We start from the raw sequence: 22,507 nt of genomic DNA, 5'->3' as shown, positions 1-22,507 counted from the left end.
CGAAGCGGGTATTACAACGAAGACAACCTCCAGGTGTGGAAGGATAGATGCCTACGGAGGGACGAAGAAATGAAAGAGATGGCGAACAAATTGGCAGACCTGCAATCGATCGTCAATTTCATAATGCAGGACACGCCGATTCCAGCGGCCAATACCTAGAAAGGAGGGTAGAAACCAATCCCAATAGCCCCTCAGTACACTAGAAGCGAAAAACACTTTCACCAGCCTTCTAAGGAGGTCTGGCGAGGAGAGTCGAGGAGAGAAGAGTCACGAAGGACACATCGCACTAAAGAAGCAAACCCCAGAGAACATCGGCATGTTCAAAGGTAGGAGCTGTGCTTCGACACAACTCATGGAGAAAGGTCGAAAAGGGCCCACAACGAAGCTGAGAGTAGTGTGCCGAAAAGACTGAAGTCGGGAGATAGCCGAGCTCTTGGGCAAAGAAGACTTGAGAGATTACCTCAAAAGGAAACAACAGAATGTCGATGCCGAGGTAACTTCTCCTTTTAAGCCGAGAACACCATTCTCGGTGGAATTGGACAAGTTTGAGGCTCCAAAGAGATTCAGTATGCCGAGGTTCCAACTATACGATGGTAAGTCAGGCCCCAACTTTCACGTTGGGTTATACCTGAATTCGATGGCATTATATAATGGGAACGAGCCGTTACTCTGCAAAGTGTTCCCCTCATCCTTTGGGGAGATCGCATCGGATTGGTTTCACAAACTGCCAAAGGGAAGTGTGAAGACCTGGGAAGGCCTGACCGAGATGTTTGTGGCTAGGTTCGTGACAAACAAGCTACAACCATTAAGGGTGGACGCATTGATGGCTCTGAGAATCAGTAAGGATGAAGGCCTTAGGGCCTACGCAAAAAGGTACTGTGAGGTGTTCAACCGAATACCCGAGTGCAACCAAGAGGTGGCAGTCGTGTCTTTCAAGAACAGCCTAAAAGACGACTGTCCACTACGAAAGTCTTTTGCAAAGACATTGCCAAAAAGCATGGAAGAGCTCATGGCCAGAATTGAGAAATATGCCAGAGCCGAGGACGATACATCAGGAACTAAGGAGACAAAGCAAGAGAAAGGTAATAGCTCGCTGAAGCGAGGTCGAGGTAACAACGGATCCAACAAAGAGATAGGACTGAGGGCTATACAAGCAATCACAACTGTGTTCCGAATCCCAATTCACAAAGTCCTAGACAAAATCCGATCCCAGCCCTATTTCAGAGCATCAGCTAAGGTGTCAGGAGAATTTATAGGAAGAAGCCTTGGTAAGCATTATGCTTACCATAACGAAGATGGGCATATGACTCAGGGTTGCAGAGCCCTGAAAGCACACCTGGAAGACCTGGTAAGGCAAGGTCATTTGAGGGACCTTGTAGATGAAGCCAGAACAAGGGAAGAGCAGGCAAGATTGCCTCAGGCACCGGCAGCTCCGCCTTCCCCAGCACAACAACGATAGGTAGAAGGACCTCGGGTAATTAATGTAATTCACTCGAAGGTCAACGAAAATGAAATAAGGGGGGAGACCCAGAGGGTAAAACACTTGCAGCACGTATACCAAGTCGGGGAAAAACAACATCGGGCCGAGGGGTACGAAGGACCAGCAGTGTCCTTTACTGAAGCCGACCTTGAGATGGTCCAACATCCCTACAATGATGCCTTGGTAGTATCCCTCCAGGTCGGGGAGTGCTAAGTGAAGCGCATCCTAATCGACCAAGGCAGCTTTTATGACATCATGTACGTCAGGTGTTACAAGGAGTTTGGCCTTCACCTAAACGATATGGAGCAATCCAATGGTCCAATGGTCGGGTTCAATGAAACACCGACATGGCCACTGGGAACAATGAGCTTGGAGGTGCAGGCTGGCACCATGAAGATAAAGACAGAGTTCACCATAATCGACACGCCCTTCTCTTACAATGCTATCCTAGGAAGGCTATGGTTGCATGCAATGAGGGTTGTTTCCTCAACATTGCATCAACTATTGCGGTTCTCAATAGAGGATGGGATAGAAGAAGTCAGAGGAAATCAGCTGCAGGCAAAGAATTGCTCTATGGTAGCAATGAAATTTACTTGCAGCATGCGAGAACCAAAGAGGGCATAAATCGAAGACGAAGATGTGAAAGTCCTAGAGGACGTCGGCAAGGAGCCAACCGAGAAAAGTGAAGAAGCACTGAAGAAAATCCTCGTCCAGGAGGGGGATGAAGAACGTTTCTTTCTTCTCGGCGCAGGCTTAGCCGAAGAAGAGGAAAAAGAGTTGGAGGCTTTCCTGAGAGCAAACATTGAAGTGCTTGCCTGGACGCCTTACAAAATGCCTAGCATTGACCCCAAGGTCACTTGCCATAAATTGAACGTTGACAGGTCGGCCAAACCTGTAATCCAATGAGCAAAAAGACCGACATTGATGCACGTCGAAGCAGTGGAGGAAGAAGTAGACAGATTTCTGGAGGCTGGGGCCATTCGAGAGGTAAACTACCCGACATGGCTATCGAACACAGTAGTGGTGAAGAAAAAGAATGGTAAATAGAGGGTTTACGTGGACTTTACCAGCCTAAACAAGGTCTGTCCCAAAGACAGTTTTCCTCTACCCAAGATTGACCAGCTGGTAGATGCCACTTCAGGGCATGGAATGATGAGCTTCCTGGATGCCTACAGGGGATACCACCAGATAGCCATGTACCCCCTAGATGAAGAGAAGACTGCGTTTATCACCCCAAAAGGGTTGTATTGCTACAAAGTGATGCGTTTTGGGTTGAAAAACGTAGGAGCAACTTACCAAAGATTGGTAACCAAGATGTTCAGACACCTGATTGGCCGAACAATGGAAGTTTACATCGACGACATGGTCATGAAGACCAAGGAACCTAAAGGTCATCTGGCTGACCTAAAAGTCGTATTTGAAATCCTTAAGACATATCGGCTCCGACCCAATGCATCGAAGTGTGCGTTTGGAGTTGGATCTAGTAAGTTCTTAGGATACTTGGTGACCAGAAGGGGCATTGAGGCTAGCCCAGATCAGATCAAGGCCATCCTGGAGTTGAAGAGCCCGACGTTAGCAAAACAGGTACAAATGCTGACTAGAAGGGCCGCCGCCCTGAATAAGTTCATAAGTAGAAGCTCAGAAAAGTGCAAGCCTTTCTTCAACTTAGTAAAGAAAGCAACAGACTTCTTATGGACCGAGGAGTGTGAAGCCGCCTTGCCCGACTTGAAGAAATATCTGACCATAACTTCAGTTCTTTCAAATCCAGAACCTGGAGAGGAACTGTTCCTGTACTTGGCAGTTTCAGAACATGTGGTAAGTGCAGTGGTAATCTGAGAAGAAAAAGGGGAACAAAGGGCTATTTACTATGTAAGCAAAATCCTGGCTGATGCAGAGACTAGGTATAGGTATTTACCCCTAGAATAGTTGGCCCTGGCCTTAGTAATGGCTTCAAAGAAGCTAAACCATTACTTTCAAGCCCATAAAATTGTGGTGCTCACTGAAGATCCATTAAAGTCCCTGTTGCAGCAGGGAGACCTGACAGGGAGAATAGCTAGATGGGCAGTGGCCTTGGACCAGTATGACCTGGAGTTTAGACCTAGAACAGCAATCAAAGGCCAAGTTTTGGCCGACTTCGTGGCCGAGTACACACCAGAATCCATCATATATCGGGCTCCGCTGAGCCGAGGTGAACGATATCATAACAAGCAAGAAGGAGCCCAGCCGAAGGCGACGAAACAACGGAAAGAAGAAAAACTCAAACCCTGCAGCATTTATATCGGCGAATCCTTCCGACTGTTTGTCGATGGGAGTTCAAACCGACAAGGAGCGAGAGCAAGAGTAGTACTGGTATCTCTAGATAGACAGATATTGGAACAGTCCATTCATTTGGGGTTCAAGGCCTCAAAGAATGAAGCAAAGTATGAAGCATTGATTGTAGGATTGAAGCTGGCAATAGCATCAGAAGCAGATGAGGTAATAGTCTTCTGCGATTCCCAGCTCATAATCAACTAGACGACAGACGAGTTTGCAGCCAGAGACGAGAGAATGTCGGCCTATGCAAATGAGGTCAACAGATTGGTGGCCTTGTTTTAGAATTGCCGACTACATTAGGTTAGCCGAGATGATAACAGTCATACCGATGCACTGGCTAACCTGGCTAGTGCAATACAACCTGGAAAAGCAAGGACGATAATGATCGACTACTTGTCGGGCTCGAGCATCGAACCACTGACCACAGAGTGTGATATAATGTGTGTGGACATGGGACCAAGCTAGATGGATGCAATAGTAGCATTCCTGAAAGAAGGAAAACGGCCAGATGATCACAAAAAGGCACACAAGATCATATTGAAGTCGGCAAGATTCAGTCTAACAGCGGAAAGACATCTCTACGGAAGATCCTTCACTGAACCCCTTTTGAGGTGTGTACATCCTTCACAAGTTGAAATTTTTTATATGAAATACATGAAGGAATTTATGGAAGCCACGCTGGGGGCAAATCACTAGCTCATAGGGCCATCACCCAAGGGTATTGGTGGGCCTACATGTAGAAGGATGCAGAGGCCTATGTCAAGAAGTGTGAAAAGTGTCAAAGGTTTGCACCTCTAATACACCAACCAGCAGCAGACCTAAACCCAGTATCCAGTCCTTGGTCGTTTGCCCAATGGGGCATGGATCTCGTTGGGCAACTACCCCAAGCAACTGGACAAAGGAAGTACCTGCTGGTAGCAACAGATTACTTCACCAAGTGGATAGAAGCTGAACCCCTTTCCAAGATCCGAGATGTGGACGTGAAAAACTTCATATGGAGAAACATCATCACTAAATTTGGGATTCCAAGAGCAATAGTTACCAATAATGGAACACAATTTGACAGTAAGCTAATCAAGAGCTTCTGTGCAAAATTCAAGATCAAGAATTATTTTTCAACTCCAAGCTTTCCTCAAAGCAATGGGCAAGCAGAAGCATCCAACAAAGTCATCATGGATATGATTAAGAAGAGGCTGCAAGCAGCAAAGGGGAAGTGGGTAGATGAACTACCAAGTGTACTCTAGGCATATCAAACTACGCTGAGAAGATTAACTAGGGAATCCCTATTTGCCATGGCCTATGGCACAGAGGCAGTCATTCCTCTGGAAGTCGGCATCCCAGGGATCAGAACTCAGGGAGTAGAGAATGGGAATAATGATATATTATTAGCCCGAGATCTGGATCTACAAGATGAAAGAAGGGAGAGAGCTGTAATTCAACTGGCAGCTTACCAGCAGTAGCTTGCCAAGGCCTATAACAAGAAGGTCAACCCAAGGGAGTTTCAAATCAGTGACCTCATCTTGAGAAAGGTTGTCGGCAACAAGAAGGATCCTAGAGAGGGAAAGCTTGGCCCAAATTGGGGGGGACCCTATAGAATCATCTCAGTGTTGGGCAATGGGGCATATCGGCTTGAAGATAATGAAGGCAAAGAGTTACCAAGGCCTTGGAATGCTTGCAATCTGAAATTTTTCTATCATTAGATTATCATGTTCTTTGTCATTAAATAAAATTCTAGCTTGATTTTTCACACTTGTAACTGATAAGATAGTTAATGATATTTCTAGCATGCATGCATAATGAGAACTCAAGTGAAATTTAAGTTCACATTAGGGGGAAAAGAGTTGGAAAATGGTTTCTGGAAAGATAGAATACACAAACTAAAATTAGTTTAACACTTGTTAAAATTTGTGAAAAATTTACATGTTGAAGTTAAACTGAGGTTATGTCTAACACTTGTTGAAATTTGTGAAAAATTTACAAGTTGAAATTAGGCCGAGATCATGTTTAACACTTGTTGAAATTTGTGAAAAATTTACAAGTTGAAGTTAAACTGAGGTTATGTCTAACACTTGTTGAAATTTGTGAAAAATTTACAAGTTGAAGTTAGGCCGAGATCATGTTTAACACTTGTTGAAATTTGTGAAAAATTTACAAGTTGAAGTTAGGTTGAGATCATGTTTAACACTTGTTGAAATTTGTGAAAAATTTACAAGTTGAAATTAGGCCGAGATCATGTTTAACACTTGTTGAAATTTGTGAAAAATTTACAAGTTGAAATTAGGCCAAGATCATGTTTGACACTTGTTGAAATTTGTGAAAAATTTACAAGTTAAAATTAAACTGAGGTTATGTCTAAACACTTGTTGAAATTTGTGAAAAATTTACAATTTGAAGTTAGGCCGAGATCATGTTTAACACTTGTTGAAATTTGTGAAAAATTTACAAGTTGAAGTTAAAACTGAGGTTATGTCTGACACTTGTTGAAATTTGTGAAAAAATTACAAATTATGGCCAAGGTTGTATTAAACTGAGTACTTATGTACTTGCCGATGTAAACCGTTATTGGGTATAGCCGAAGTGTTTCACCCCGAGAAAATTACACAGATAAAGTGTGTATTGAAGATATGCAAAATATTCTAAGTATGGAATCATACAAGAGCATTAAAGGGAAGACAAATATGCAAACAAAATAAAGAAGTTGTATTTATAAGGCACATCAGCCATGTGAAAAGCTTACATTGTTTCAAAGGAAAACCAAAAGTGCAAAGTACAGAAGCAAAAGAAAAACATCCAAACTAAGACTCTTCGGCGTCTTGAGGAGGTTAGGTTTAAAGTTCAGAAGACTGCTGGGAAGACATCTCGGCAACCTTCTCAGCCGCGAGCTCGGCATCTATTTCATTAAGGGTTTGATCGAGGCTCTTGTCGGCAAGAGGCACGTCGAATGATCTTCTCGAGAGTAACCTCCTTGGGAACCTCCTCACCCTCCTCATCTTGAGTCAAGTCTAGGACTTGCTCATTCTGAGTAGGGGACTTGGTCCCAATGGCCTCCTTTGACTTCCTCACCAAAGCCTCCTCCTCAGACTCAGAATCATCGTCGGATTGGCTCGGAGTTGGAGAGAATGACAAGGGAAGGACGTCGGTGTTCTTGAGGGGGGAGTCCTCGGGAATTTCAAGTTTTTTTAGAAGAGCCATCCAACTAAGGGTAAAACCCTTGTTACATGCTTGCTTCACCTGTTTTTCGTAGTCCACCGTGACATCGGCCACCCCCTCAGAGTATGCCTTTTCATCTGTGGCTTTTATTTCAGCCTCTTTCGTGGCCAAGGTGCCTTGCAATTCTTTCTGGGCTTGGGCCATCTTTTCCTCGGCCTCTTTCTTTTCGGCCTCAAGAACCTTCTTGATGGCCTCTGCAGAATTTGCCTTCTCCTCGGAATCATTTTTGGCTTTAACAGCAGCCTCGGCTTAGTCTGCCAAAGTCTTCATTTTTTATTGTAAGCTTTTATTGGTCTTCTGTAGACTGGAGACCTCCCTCCTCTTGTCGGCCATCTCCTTCCGGTTCTCAAAGGCTTGCATTGAGAAGGAATGAGCATGCTAAATGGCCTGAAAGTGAACAGAGCAAAAGTTATTTAAAAAAAAATTAAGTACAAAAAAGAAAGAAAGATACCAAGTGTGAAGACTTACTTGAACAGAACGCTGGCGCACCAAGGCAAAGTTCTCATGCTCAGTCATCTCGACGTTGCGGTCGAGATCCCTAGGGAGGAGCAAGGCTGCAGAAAGGGCAACGCCGACGTTGATGTCGTCGGCACTATCCTCAACATAGACTGGCCTGTTCTCCAAAGTAATAGGTGGAGCCCTGGGGGCACCAGCCTGCATGGAGCCCAACGCTGTGGCAAACTCTAACCTCGGCCTCTTAGACCGAGTTGATTGAGATGGTTCGGCCTCGGCAGACCTCTTCTCGGGGACGGAGGTGGTTTTTTCGCTCGAAGCCAATTTGAAATTGGCAAGGTATCCTCAGTGTCAATCTGAGTTACCGTCACCTTTGGCTGAGCCTTCTTTATCCTTTTTTTCTTCGGCTTTGCCTGAGATGGCGCAGGTTGGGCATCTACGGTAGAGGAAATGTTGGCTAAAAGATCTTTAGCAACTGCTTTCTGGCGGCCTATCTCGGCAGCAAAAACATTTCGTTGCCGACGTTTGCGCTGGGATATTGGGATCAAATATGGAACCGAAGTTGACGGCTGCTCCGCTGGATCAGAAGTCGATCCTTGATCTGGCCGAGATGTGGAGGCAGCTTGAGGAGTTGTGGCGGAAGAAGGAGACAGACTCTTCTTCTTCTTCTTCTTCTTTGGAGCGTCAGGAAAAACAGACTTGTACGTAGGGATGAAATTGAGTACCAAAGTTCTCTTGTGGACTGGCAGATCCAATAGTTTCTTCAAGTCTTTGCTAGGAAAGAAAGACTGGCGGAAGCCCCTTGGCAGCTGAGGAAGAACTGCAAAAAAGAATAGCGCATACATTAGATCAAAGTATTGGAAACTTTTAAAAAAAATAAGTAAGTATAAACAATGGGCTCTTACTATTATGCTCTACAAAAACTGTTCGAGGAAGAGGGTAGAGGTGGAGGTCCTCGTCTTGAGCGAACTCCCAGTTCCCCGAGGTAATGAAGTAATCATCCCCAGCTCCCTTGTTGGAGTCTGGGAGGTCGGCCACGATTTTATACTCTGTGGACCTCGGCTTGAGGTAATAGATATAATCTTTCTCTTTCAGTGAAAGGCCGCACATAGTATAACAGTATTGGATGTCGGCTAAAGTAACCCTAGCATTCTCTTGTCGGGCTAAGGCTATTATGCCATTGATGACTCGGTAGAAATTGATGGTGAGCTGCATCGGGTTCAACTTATAGTAGTGGAGGACTTCTCGAAAAAGGATGTTGAGTGGGAGCCTAAGACCACACTCAATAATGGCCACAACAGGGAAAGGCATAGAATCAGTTGTAGGCATAATGGAGTCATCCTCCCCAGCCAACCTCAGATGGACGTCAGTAGGGATAGAAAACTCTCGCCTAAAGTATTCTAATTTTGTCGGAGTGTCTACCCTATGCTTCCACATTCCCATGATCTCGGCTTAACTGGAGGAGCTGGATTTCAGAAAGAAGTGTTTTGGAGGGTTTTAGGGACCTCGGCTAAAACCTAAAAATACACAGAATCTGTGGGAAATCGTTTTAGTTTTTCCTAAAGATTTGAGGGTTCAACAAACAAAAATCCCAAACTTATATCTATAGAGATAAAGATTGAAGGCACGAATCTGGAAAAAAAACACGGCAAACAGAAATAGGAATGCGATTCAGAGTCAAGAATAGTGATGGGTCATCAAGAAACACAAGGTAAAAGTTTTCACAGGTGTGTCAGGCCAAGAACAGTGGCAACAATCAACAAGTGTGTGAACAGTGTGTATTCAAGAAAACGAATAGGGCAAAAACAGAATCATGAAACAAACATCAGGTGGAGAACAAGAAACAAATTGAAATATCAAAGATATGAACAAGATTGCAGAAGCAGAGCAGTAGAGTTCAGAAAAACAAAACAAAAAACTGAAACAAGAAGTTAAATCGGGAAGAAACAGTAACTCACCGAAAAGAGGAAGCTGGTGTTGAGATCGCTGAAGTCAGACGAACGGCGGCAGCGGAAAAGATTAGCAAGAGCCTCGCCGGAGGAGGTGAAACGGCGGTAGTAGCAGAGCTTGAGAGCTTGGAACAATGGAGGATTAGAGAAAGTAAGAGAGAGAGAGTTTGAACAAAGACGATGTAAAGTAAGAAAAAACAAAAGGAGAAAGAAATTTTGTTAAAACTCGAAATGGCGGCAAAAAGGCAATTAATGCACTTGAAACAATGTATACGTCAGACGGCGCATGCGGGCGCGAGACAACTTACAGGTGCGTATCAAGTATGATCCAGTAAGGGGAAGACGCGTGGCTAAAACGATTGAGTTATTGTGCATGACAGCTCATATGCGTGAAGGAGCTCTTGAAATTCTTGTTCTTTACAAACACATGTCGGCCTTTATGATGATCTCGGCTAAAGAAATTTTAAGCCAACGTACTGGAAGGAAGTTCTGATATAAGTTCCATCACCTTAGAATGCCGAGGTAATAGAACCTAAGGGGCAGTTGTGGGGATATATTTTCTGAGATACCAACACGTGGCCAAGGTGACGCCGACGTGTCAGCCGAGGTGCCACGTGTCCTGGTTGTAATGCTGAGGTTATCTCGACTAGGCCGAGGTTTCCTCCGAAGATATCGGAATCCGAGATAAGCGGATAAGGGACAAGAGTCCTAGAATGGGAGAGCACTTCAGTTTGGATAAAGATAAGACTCTTAGAGAGTTTATCCCAATCCTAATAGGAGTCAAAGATTAGCAGTTATCCTAAGTCCATTGAAGCTAGGCTTCTAATGGGATTAGGTAAGTGTTGGCTATAAAAGAGAGGCACCCCTATGGGTCCAAGGTACGCAATTTATATTCTAAATAGTGAATTAAGAACTATTGATTATCTTTGAGATTACTAACTTGATCGTCGGAGTGCCCCCGGGTGGACGAACCACCGCCGGAATCTTCTCTTTCTGTTGCAGGTCATTCAGGCGCCATCTGTTCTGCCAGTACTCTCCAGCTGAATACTAAGTTGGCAGTGTGATCAGAAATTTACTCACACTGATGGCTTCTTCTATCTCTAAAAAACCCAATCTATTTTTTTTTTTACTTTTTAATTTTTAAATTGAAACATCAATTGTTTATGTCCATAAAACAAAACTGATAAACACATATCCAAAAGCTACACATTTTTTTTTTCTTTTTTTTTTTCCTTTTCTTCTTTTTTAATATATAGGATATTTACAAATGGAAATGCTTCACACCTGAAAACTTTTCCATAATCTGGCTTATAATGATGTAATCGTAAGTGTCAATTTTTATACAAATATGATAAGAGAATTAATTAAATTATATATGTCAACCAACCACATACTCAAATTTTGACTATTTTAAGATGTTATTTCACTATAATTTCAATTAAGAGAATCTATAACCCTTAATATTTTTTTAATCAAATTATAATTTGATAAAAATTTAAAAAGATGAAATCAAAATTGGTGACAAGAAAAAAAAAATTGGGATAAGAATGAAAGTTTTTTTAAAAAAATTGATAAAAATTTAATGAAAAAGTTAAAATAATTCATATCAAATTAAAAATTTTATTCAAATCTAAAATCAAATTAGATAAAATAAATTAAAAGAAAATAATGAAAGTTTGAAAATATTTTGAAACTTTCTTATTCTTAAAAATTAGAAATCTGTATATGTATTACATTCATATTGTATTTTTAGTTATGAAATTGACATCAAAAGAAATGTAACTTAAATTATTGGATTAATAATAAAAACATTATATTAATTATTATTAAATATCACTTCAGTTCACATTTAATAATAAAATTGTATATTTATCTTAATTATAATATTTAAATTTGTATATTTTCATAATAAGAAAAGATACGTTATAACTCATTTAATTGCATTTAATTATGTTTAACTCTTTTTTAATACAAATTGTCAAAAAATATATATATATATATATATATATAATTTTTTTAAACTAATAGTTTAAAAAGTTATAAACATAAAAGTTAACTTATAAATTTAATGGATATCATAAGACAAAATATTAAATTACTTCAAGATAATTATAATAATTTTTTTTTTAAAATTTATAAAGTCCCGTGCATAGCACGGATTACCACTAGTTCAAACCAAATTGAAAACGTAGGGAAATAAATAAATTATATCAATAACCTCAATAATTTCTTACAAATTCTAATTTAATTCTTCTAATTTCGTACATTTTGTATTTCTTTTCAAAATATTAATAACAATGGTTGAAAAATCATAGTAAAACCAAATTGAAACGTGATAGGTAAATTAATAAAATAAAAATTACAAAAAGCAATAACCAATAACATGTAATTTACCCTTATTCAGTATAATATACTCTCAATTTTTTTTTTTTTTTTTTTTTTGTGATGATTAAAATTCTTCCTAATATTCAAAGTCACATGACACCTTACGCAAGCAATTACACCATAAGTCTTTTCTCTCTCTCTCTCTCTCTCTCTCTCAAAATTAACCAACCACTAGAATATTCCCTCAGATCACCTCCTCCTCTCTCTTTGCTTACCTTTTTTTTTTTGAAAAAAAAAAAAAAAAATTAGAGTAGCTCTTTGCTTCCTTTATTTGAGAGAAAAATAATTTATATTTGATTAATGGAAAACGAAATTTATGAAAAAATTATTTCATGATCAATAAAAAGTAAACATATTTGATTGAATTTTTTATTTTTTTATTGTTAAAAGATATAAAATATTTTTTAAACTAAAATTTTATTAATGTTACCATCACTACCATCGTCACCCGAACTTGTACTTGAATCTCTATAAAATTTCTTCAATCTAGTGGTCCTATAATTTCTTACAAATTTCACTTTAATTTTCTAATTTTGCACCTTTTTTTTCTTTTAAAATGTTAATGGCAATTAATGAAAAATTATATTAAAATAAAATTAAAAGTGTAAAACACAAATTAATAAAACAAAAATTAAAAATTTAATTAAAATTTTTATCAAACTAAATGGACAAATAATATAATTCAACCTCACCATATATACATAACATCCTCTCAATATTATTATTTCAAATTTATAAATGAATTATTAATTATTAACTGATAAATATTAAGTAAAATATTTGATGATTCATTTTAAAATTATTTTGATAAAAATTCTCTCCAAGTATTTAAATAAATTCACACACCACATCTTACGCGAGCAATTACACAGCGCGGAGGACTCTCTCTCTTTCCGGTTCTCTAAAAATTACTGGGGCGAATATTCCCTCAGTATACTCTTTTTATCTCTCTTATAAAACTCTCTCACCTGTCCTTTTGAAACAACACTAGATTGAACAGGTAGAAAAAGCAGAGAAATGTGCGAGACGTTAAACAAGGATTACCAATTGTGCGAAGAGATCGGCCGTGGCCGATTCGGCGTCGTTTACCGCTGTTTCTCCGCCGTCTCCGGCGGCGACACCTTCGCCTGCAAATCCATCGACAAACGCCTCCTCTCCGACCCCACCGACCGCGACTGCCTCGACAAAGAACCCAAAATCCTCCACCACCTCTCCGCCACCAACCACCCCAACATCCTCCACCTCCACAACCTCTACGAAGACGACCACTACCTCCACATCATCACCGATCTCTGCGACTCCGCCTCCCTCTACGACCGCCTCACCACCCCCTTATCGGAACCCTCCGCCGCCGCGATCTTCCACCAACTCATCTCCGCCGTCAACCACTGTCACCGCATGGGTATAGCGCACAGAGACATCAAGCCCGATAATGTGTTTTTCGATTCACGGAATAAGTTAAAATTGGGGGATTTTGGGTCGGCGGAGTGGTTTTGTGGAGAGAGGGCGGCGATGAGGGGGGTGGTGGGGACGCCGTACTATGTGGCGCCGGAGGTGTTGTTAGGGAGGGAGTATAATGAGAAGGTGGATGTGTGGAGTGCGGGTGTGATTCTGTATATAATGCTTGCTGGTGTGCCGCCTTTTTATGGTGAGAATGTGGAGGAGACTTTTGAGGCGGTGATGAGAGGGAATCTTAGGTTTCCGACCAGGACTTTTAGGTCTGTGTCGCCCGAGGCCAAAGATCTGTTGAGGAAGATGATCTGTAAGGATGTTTCGAGGCGGTTTTCAGCTGAACAGGTTCTCAGTAAGTCAATTCTCATCTCTCTGTAATATTTAAATCCCTAAATTGAAGAATCTGAATTTTAACCCTCTGTTTGTTCGCTGAGAAAATAAAGGAAAAATAGTAGAGGACAATGTTTGGTCCAACTTTGTATTGGGTTTACCCTTTCTTGGTTCCTGATTTATAAAAAAATGGAAGTTTTCAAGCAACATATATATATATATATATATATATATATATATATTTTTCCCCCCTTTTTCTTCACTTTCTCTGCAACCAAACAGTGTAATTAGAATTGATTATGGGTCGAATTTATTTTTATTTTTTTTGTTTTGTTTTGTTTTGTTTTGCATATTCACCCAATACTTTGATTTGATTCATGTAGATACATGTCTTGACTCGAATTCTTTTGTATTTTGCAGGGCATCCATGGATGATCAATGGAGGAGAGACCAGATCAATGAATGATCCGACCTGAAAATCAAGCTTCAAAACTAACTAGCCTTTGATGTACATATACACCACCCATGAAAGTAGAATGGATAGATGGTCGGTCCCAAGTAACCCAGGTTTCTTTCTTGCAGATTTAGAGAGTCAAGGAAAGAAAGAAAGTGAAAGAGTCTTCTGCTGCACCCATGGGAGACTTGAGGGTCTTCACTTTTTGTGATGTTTTTGCAGAGAATCTTGAGGGAGTATAATAGTAGTAGTAGTATTATGTGAGGGTATGGAGAATAAGGGTGGGATATGTATATGAGAGAATGAGAATCAAATCCCTTTTTCTTTTTCTTTTTTTGTGTTTTTGTATGAGGAAGTGATGGAGAAGTGTTTGTTTGGAAGGAAGGAATCTAGAAGTTATATCATGAGCATGAATTTCATGAATCTTGCTTTCTTTCTGAGTAATGGGAATTTGCTAAAGCTTTGGTATTTTTGTATGGGAATAAATCAATGAGAATCATGCTTTCTTTTGTTTGAATGCCTTAGTGGTGGGGGGTGCAACTTTTTTTTCTTCAAGTTGAAAGTTAATCCAGAAGACTGAAAAAATAGTGATATTCTAGAAAAGTAAGTGTGGGCATGCACCTGCAAGTGTGTTCTGTAGAGCAATAGAATGAGTTTCAAACAATCATCTAAACTTTTCTTTGAAAAATAGTAGTAACATAATGATTGATTTTTTATTTTTTATTATTTTTTAGGAAAACATATTGATTGATGCTTTAATAGGTTGTGAGCTATATTTTGTGAGTAAATAAATAATGGCAGTGAGTATATAAATAATGGCAAGTTCTTAGAAACTGTGATTCTAATTCGAACTCGAATCATATTGCATTTCACTCGTTCAATTTGGTGTGGTTTCATAATTTGATTTATTAGTTTAAAATTTCATAAAGTGGTTATGTATGGAAGGAATTTAGAAGTTATATGAGCATGATATGTCTTTTTATGAGTAATGGGAAACTGCAAGAAATTTTTAGATTTTGAAATCTTGAGTTAAAACCATCTTTCTAATTTTTGATTAAATTGGAAGGATTTTACTTGCATAATCCTTTTGTGTGTTTGTATGAGAATGAGTCAATATATCAAGTTTTCTTTTGTATGAAGGTGATGGGGAAGTAGTATATATTATTTATGAATTAATGTGGTCCCTTCTTATAACTGATGTTAACTTTAGATTGAAAATGCTGACATGAACTTCATAGTAGTTGATATTCAACTCATATTTTGGATTTAAACAATCCATATATTTTTCTTAAAAACTCCTATTTGGAAAATATTAAATTGAACATAAGCGAATAAATTAATTTTAAGAACTAAAATATAGCTCCGTTTGGGAAGAGTTAAACGGGGCTATTTTAGTTATAAAAGATAAAATAGGCTATTTTAACCACAAAAAATAAAATATCACATCTAACCTATAATCATTATACTCTTCTCTCAAAAAAAAAAAGTCAAAAAATTAAAAAGTTCTTCCCAAACTAAACTTTTTAGTCCAGACTAAAATAGTCAAAAAAATCAAAAAATTAAAAAGTCAATCTACTTCCGAAACGGAGGCTATATATTGTAACGAGGAATGGAGTCTTCTAATTCTCTCCTATCGCGATAAGAAGTTAATCTTCTATACACTGTGCTTTTGTTGAGATAATCTTTAAAATTCCTTGAACTTTAAATTTTTGTATAGTGCATTAAAATATAATATTATACGCATTGATAGATCAATATTATTTGGCTTAAACAAACCCAACTTGATATAAAAATGTCAATATTTTCCGAATAAACTTGACAGCAATTATAGGAACGAATCATATTGAATTAATGTGTAAAATTTGTTAGTTTGTATAGTATTGCTCCAACAAATATATACAATAATTTAGAAAACATTCAATAAGTCATAAGGTCTCGTTTGGTAATATCACTTTTTAGCTTAAAAGTTAAACAGTAACTAAAAAAAATAAAAAAATCAACGACTTATATCAAAAAGTCAAAATTTTCTTTTTCTCTCTACTTTTGCACATCTTTTTGTAAAAAATTAAAAAGTCATTCTAAATATATTAGTTTTTTTTTCATCATATTTTAGCCAAAAAATTACTAAAAAAACTTGTTTCCAAAATGAATCTAAAAGTAATATATATATATATATATATATTTCTTTTTGTTGTTAATAATTTATACTAATTCTATATATACTTTTGATATAATTATACTGATATTTTTTTATTAAAGTTAAAATAACTGAAATTAATGTAGATGGTGGAGAGATACTGAAATAAGCAAAATTAAATATATATTTTAATATAAAAGATATAATAATATTATTTTTTATTTATACTACTAACAAATGGCCTATCTATTTTGTGAATTAAAAATTAAGAGAAATTAATATAATTATGCCATATGTAAAATTAATTATGTTTTTTTAAAACTTTAAAGCAGGTATGTAATTTACTTTTTTGTGGGGTAAAAATTTCTAGAGAGCTATAATTGTGGAAATCTTGAAGTAAAAGCAAGAAATTGTTATGAATTTTGACGGAGATTGAGGGAGGTATTCGGCATATTACTGGTTAGTTTGGGATGTAAGTTGATTTTTTAATTTTTTTGATCATTTTAATTTGAAGTTAAAAAATCTTGTTTGGAAAGAATTTTTTTTGATTTTTTTAACTTTTTGTAAAAAAAATAATATAATAATTATAAATATAATATAATATTTTATTTTTATTAAATTAAAAGATATATTTTATCTTTTTGACTAAAATATCCTCGACCGTGCTTCTCAAACAAAGCCTACTTTGCATATACTTTGGGAAGAAAAATGTTTCAAACTCTCATTGGGAGTCGATTTCAATGAGGTGACGTGTCGTGATTGAACAAAAAAAATTATTTTATTTTATTTTATTTTATTTTTTAAATTTCAGCATGTGGAAGCTCGCCACTCAAGAGTTGCGACCCCCGCTGGGGTCTGTAGCATAATTGCTTTGGGAATTTGCATACGCCATCTTTCTTCCAGTTTACTTTTTTGGCTTGAAGCAGAGGATGATGATGTCACTGATTACATCACTATTCCTGCTTCCTTTTGGCCCAAGGTTGGGCAGCTCGTGTTCAAACCCAAAAAAAAAAAAAAAAAATGGTTGGGCAGATGATTCTCTTGTATTCCGAAACAACAATGATAGAGACCACTAATTTTGGAGCTCTAAAAAGACCACTAATGACATGACACTCAATAAAAAAAGAAAAAAAATACAACAACAAGGCCAAAACATCAAATCATTCCTGGTAGGGCCCACTGCCACATAATTAGTGGTAGCACTAATTAGTGCTCTCACTCATTTTCCATTCCGAAATTTTGCCGAACTTCCAATTTGACTTGCACTATCACAGTTTTTGTTTGGTAGTGCTATTTCTGTAAAACTGATGAATTGACTAATGCTAATGATGACTCCGTTTGGTAAGGAGGTTTGGGGTTATCAAAAAATTTTTTCAAAATCAAATTTTTTAGTTCAGATTAAAATAGTTAAAAAAATTAAAAAGTCAACTCATTTTTCAAATGGAGGCTGAGAGTTATATGTTTTTTTATTTTTGAGAAAAATATTATTTGTCATTATATTTTAAATATATATATATATATATATATATATATATCATTTTATATATAAAATGACTCCCTAATATAAGAAAATACATATGTTATTATTCTTTCATCTTCTTTTTTTTTCCTTCCTATTTTACACTAAAAAAATTTAGAATAATGTTTGAGAGCGCGAATTTAACCCCCCTAATCCCCAAAACGACGTCGTTTTGGAGATTTTTTTTTTTCTCCATTTTCAATCTGAAACAGGAGAGAGGGAGAGGGAGAGAAGCAGAGGCAGAGGGGAAGAGAGAAAGAGAGAGAGAGAGAGAAGACGATCGTCGATCGCTGATGCCCAGCCGCCGGTCGTCGCCCAGCCGCCGGTCGTCGTCGTAGCCCAGCCCCGCCGTCGCAGTCGCCTCCTTCCTCCTCCTCCTCCTCCCTCCTTCCTCCTCTTCTTCTCCTTCTCTGCTTCTGAAAGGCCCCCTCCAGGCCCCTCCTTCCTCTCCCTCTCCCTCCGTCTTCTTCTTCCTTCTGCTGAAAAAAAAAAAAAAAAAAAAAAAGAGAAATTAGGGGGATTCGGGGAGCTCGTTTTCGAGCTCCCTAGCACGATTGAAAAACTTATTCATCCTATTGGAGATTGTTTTATAGTATTTAATTTTTTTTTCTATGTATATATAATTTATATATCATATTATATATATATATTTTTGTGTATTTAGTGATTTTTTTTTTCAATTCCTCTGATAATAAAATCATGATTTCATCTTGCTAGGCCTTATTTGGTTTGTTTTTGAGAAATAAATTTTGAATTTTTTTTTAAAATTTTGTTTGGTTGGGTGATTTTGGAAAAAAAAAAATCTTTTTATCTCCTACACATCAATCAATCACTTTTTTCTCTCTCCTCTCTTCTTTTCAATCATTTTTTCTTTCATACACATCTACTCAATTATAACAAAATATCAAATCATCCTAAACTCTCATACTCTAAAATTATTTCCAAAATATACAATCAAACAAACCAAAAAAATTTCTAAACTCTTTCCCTAATTTTTTTTTTTTTTAATTTATCTTTCAAAACCAAATCAAACATATCCATATAAATTTTTGACTTTGGGCTTCCCCCCTGGGAAAGTTTGGGTTGTGTGTATTTATAGGGTTTATAAGAGGAAAAATGTTTGGGACCCTTTTTGGGGAGACCCCCGCCACCTTTACAAAGATGTGAACTAATAATGTGTTTGTATTTTTTTTTTATTTCTCTTTCTTACTTGAACCAATCACAAGTAGGTGAGGGTTGTGGGGATAATATTTTGTAGAGGTCTGAATCATTATTGTTTATGAGAGGCTCCAGTCAATAATTGTTTGGGTGTTAATTTTTTGCCAGTGTCGCTCTATTTACTTATATGTTTAAGAAAAAAATAATAATTAATTAATTTTTTTATTTTACTAATTTTTAAGAGTTTTACTCTACAATAAATTTGCAAAAAATGTAATTAAAAAAAAAAGAAAATCAAAAATTTGTAAAAAAATTATTTTAGAAAATTGGCTCAAAACCTTCTTTACTTCCCTCCCAACAAAATTAAAAATTTGTATCAACACCCTAGTAAATATTAAAATTATTTTCAAATTCTATACCTAGTCCAAGGAAAATTCTATTTCCATACATCAAATTATCTCAGCCCACACACTTAATGAATCTTTTTTATATTACATTTTTGTCCTAAAATAAAAATATCAAAATACCCTTTTCTTTCCAACAGAAACCCTAAGTCTCGTCGTTGGTTTCTCCTCAGCTCCTCACCTCTGATCGCCGCCCCTCCATAGCTTCCATTCCTTTTGGTCACCTCCATTAACCACCACATCCACCGCCAACAGCAATCCAGCCACCGTCATCCTAACCCCAACATCACCACACACCGCTGTTACCGCCACCGCCGCAATCAAATCGCCCTCCTCCCTAATCTTCTTCCTCTTTCAACAAACTTCTCTAGTATTTTTCTCCAACTCCCGCTGCTCATCATTGTTGGGATCACACTATTCTCGGTTGCGATCTCGATCGGCTTGCCTTCACACCAGCACGCTTCGCATCATCTTCCCTACCTCATATCAACCCGCACAGCCACCGCACTTGCCATAGCGAACCTCCTCTTTCATCTCTTTTTCTTCTTCTCTTTAAACCCTAGACTTGGATTTTTTAGATCTTTTCTCTGTCAATAATGGTGGTCAGGACTGTTATCAGTCATTAGCAATATGAATTGGGCTACGATGGTAGTTGGAGGTGGTGGTTTGGGACAGCAGGAGGTACAGAGATTGGTGGTAATAGTGGTGTGAAGGAGGAATATCAGGGCATTCTCGGTATAATGAAGTTGTGTATTGAGTAAAAAATGAGATTTCAAATTCATTAAGTGTGCGCGCTTAGAAATAATGTACATAGAGAAGATTTGATGTTTGGAAATAGAATTTCCCCTAGTCCAACCATAACCTCCTTTTCCGTTATCTTCTCTTGTCGATTGTTGCTGCTATCGCTAGCACACTACAACTTGCATCCGTTTCTCCTCCATCATATTCTCTTCATTTCCTTCCACCCTTGTAAAAGTTCCTGATCACTCCTTTGCAACTCCTTCACTTCCCTTTCACATTCCTCTACAAGTCCTTGCTACTCCACCCTTTCACTTATCTTCATCGCTACTTTTTCCCTTCTTCTCATTCGAACATCCAGTGTCAAACTAGTGATTTGTGTTTGGTTCTTCTTCACCAAAAGCACGGCAAATATCTAGTTATTCTTTGATAAACGAAACCCCTATCGCCTTTCTCTATTCGTGATCAAAGAAATGGGCTAGGGTAGTCATGGCAGTGTAAGGAATGGCGATGAGGTTGTGGCCTAGAGGGTTGAACGCTATGAAGCATGGGTACTTTGACAGACATATCATACTCATATCAGGTACTTGTCGGCAAGGACAGATTCAGAATTATGTCTTTGGGGGAGTTACTCTATAGTTTAAAAAATTAGGGCTACTCTATATAATTTTGGAAATTATCTACAAAAAATTTGGGGGTGCGAACTTTTATAATTTGAAGTTATTTTCAAATTTTTAATATAATATACGATATTTTTCAAATTTTTGGCGCACCCCTAGCTCCCCTTAGATTCATCATTGCTTACCAGTATATGGTATTTTGTATGGTACTTTTGCATACATATCTCGATACACAAAACACGTACACAATTTTTTTTTTTAATTTTTAACGTACCTAGTATATACTTAAGTCGTACCATACCTCAATCGAAATAATATTTTCTTAAATTATAGAGATAAAATTCCTTTCACTAGATTTTTTTTTATTATTTTAGTTTTATACTTGATATGATTTTAAAATCAAGTTATGATTTGTAAGTTATTCAATATAATAATGTTTAATTTTGGTTTATACCTTTACTTTTGGCATTAAATGTTAACAAATTAATCAATTTAATCAATTTTTACATTATTTCAAATTAAAAATAAATATTTTTTTACAAACGTACTAAAATCGTACCTGTATTTAATTTTTTTTAAAAAATTTTACCATATCAACGTACTTGTATTATACCAGTACCATTGTTGGTGTGATTGCAAATGTCGGCAGAGAAGGGAACGTGGAGGCAGAAGAGGGGAAGATGATTTAGATTTTGTTATTTTGTGAGTATAATGATAATTAAAAAAAAATAAAAATTATGACATTGTGTGGTCCAAAGTAGTTTGGGGGTAGATTTATGAGTTTGATGTTTGCAATTGATAAAATTACAAAGAGTCTCACTAATAGTAATCTTAAGAGTCATCGATAAGAAAAATAAAATATTAAAAATATTTATATTTTTAATATATTTTTTATGTCTTAAAACACTTTTACATATCTTTATTTGTTTAGTATATATTTTAATACATTTTTTACATAATTTTTAACACTAATAACAATCTTAAAAATTGATTTTAGCATTTTTCAGTTACAAAATTGATCCCTCATGGAATATAAATAATGGGGGCATTATCTCATAGTCTAGTATATATTTGAGTGAGAAGTTATTTGGTAATTTTAGATTAGCGTTAGATGATAATTTAAGAATGGTAATTGGTGAAAAAAATATAACAAAAATGCCTAAGACCCCTAATGGGATCACTGGGGGTCATGTACGGAAGCTTCTCATTGGTCAAAAAAAAAAAATTTTTTTTTTTTTTTTAATTTGGATGAATGGCACGCTGCCACCTCACTGGGGTCGACCCCCAGTAGAAGTTGTAGCAAAGTCCAAAATATAATTCATAACTTTATGTTAGGTACGGAAAAAAATAAAGAGATTTTGGTATTTAGGGCAAGTTTGGGATCTTTCAAAAAAGATAAAAAGACAAAAAGTTACTTAAAAAGTTAATGCTATTCACCAAAAGTCAACAATTACGGCTGTACAATTCCCAATTCGAATTTTTCCCTACAAATCAATTTTTACAATTTCTTATTACACATTTTTTCATAAAAAGTCAAAAAGTTAATCCAAACATCTATATTTTCAACCTCAATTTTTTAGTTCAAAAAGACAAAAAGTGCACTTATTTAGGACACCCCAAACAATCCCTTAATGATTGATCAAGGTAGAGACACGTGGTCCTCTGGGCTACCTCATAATTTTTATATTTATTTTTGTTGCATAAATAAAAAATATAAATAATTTTTAATATATGTGAAGGACCTGTCAAAACGGGCACAATTTCCGCTAAGGCCGATGTTGGGTAGGTCTTAGGTAAACTGACGTTAGGAGGAAGAAACTTTATATTAGATTAGTGCACTAGCTTATCAATCACGTACCTTTGTGGTCTGTTTGACTCACTTTCCTATCCGACGGTGCAATGTTG

The 22,507-nt window shown here is 37.1% G+C and overlaps 1 protein-coding gene across 1 annotated transcript; it reads left to right on the top strand.

Moving 5' to 3' along the window:
- Positions 1–12,648: 12,648 nt before the first annotated feature.
- Positions 12,649–14,543, top strand: LOC145797093 (phosphoenolpyruvate carboxylase kinase 1-like). Its single transcript, XM_082883357.1, has 2 exons — positions 12,649–13,594; positions 13,993–14,543. Exons 1-2 carry the CDS (start codon positions 12,808–12,810, stop codon positions 14,046–14,048), a joined length of 843 nt encoding a protein of 280 aa, XP_082739483.1. The 5' UTR covers positions 12,649–12,807; the 3' UTR covers positions 14,049–14,543.
- Positions 14,544–22,507: the final 7,964 nt, after the last annotated feature.

The sequence above is a fragment of the Camellia sinensis genome, chromosome 8 (assembly GCF_055761805.1).
Source record: "Camellia sinensis isolate YWXY chromosome 8, ASM5576180v1, whole genome shotgun sequence".
Lineage (NCBI taxonomy): Eukaryota > Viridiplantae > Streptophyta > Magnoliopsida > Ericales > Theaceae > Camellia > Camellia sinensis.
The sequence above is the reverse complement of the archived record's forward strand: the minus strand, read 5'-3'. Positions and strand labels throughout refer to the sequence as shown.

Excerpts from the sequence above, each read along its gene's own strand:
- LOC145797093 (XM_082883357.1), top strand. The coding sequence starts at position 12,808 with ATGTGCGAGACGTTAAACAAGGATTACCAATTGTGCGAAGAGATCGGC. Across the intron at positions 13,595-13,992 it reads TTCAGCTGAACAGGTTCTCA|GGCATCCATGGATGATCAAT; the intron begins GTAAGTCAATTC and ends TGTATTTTGCAG.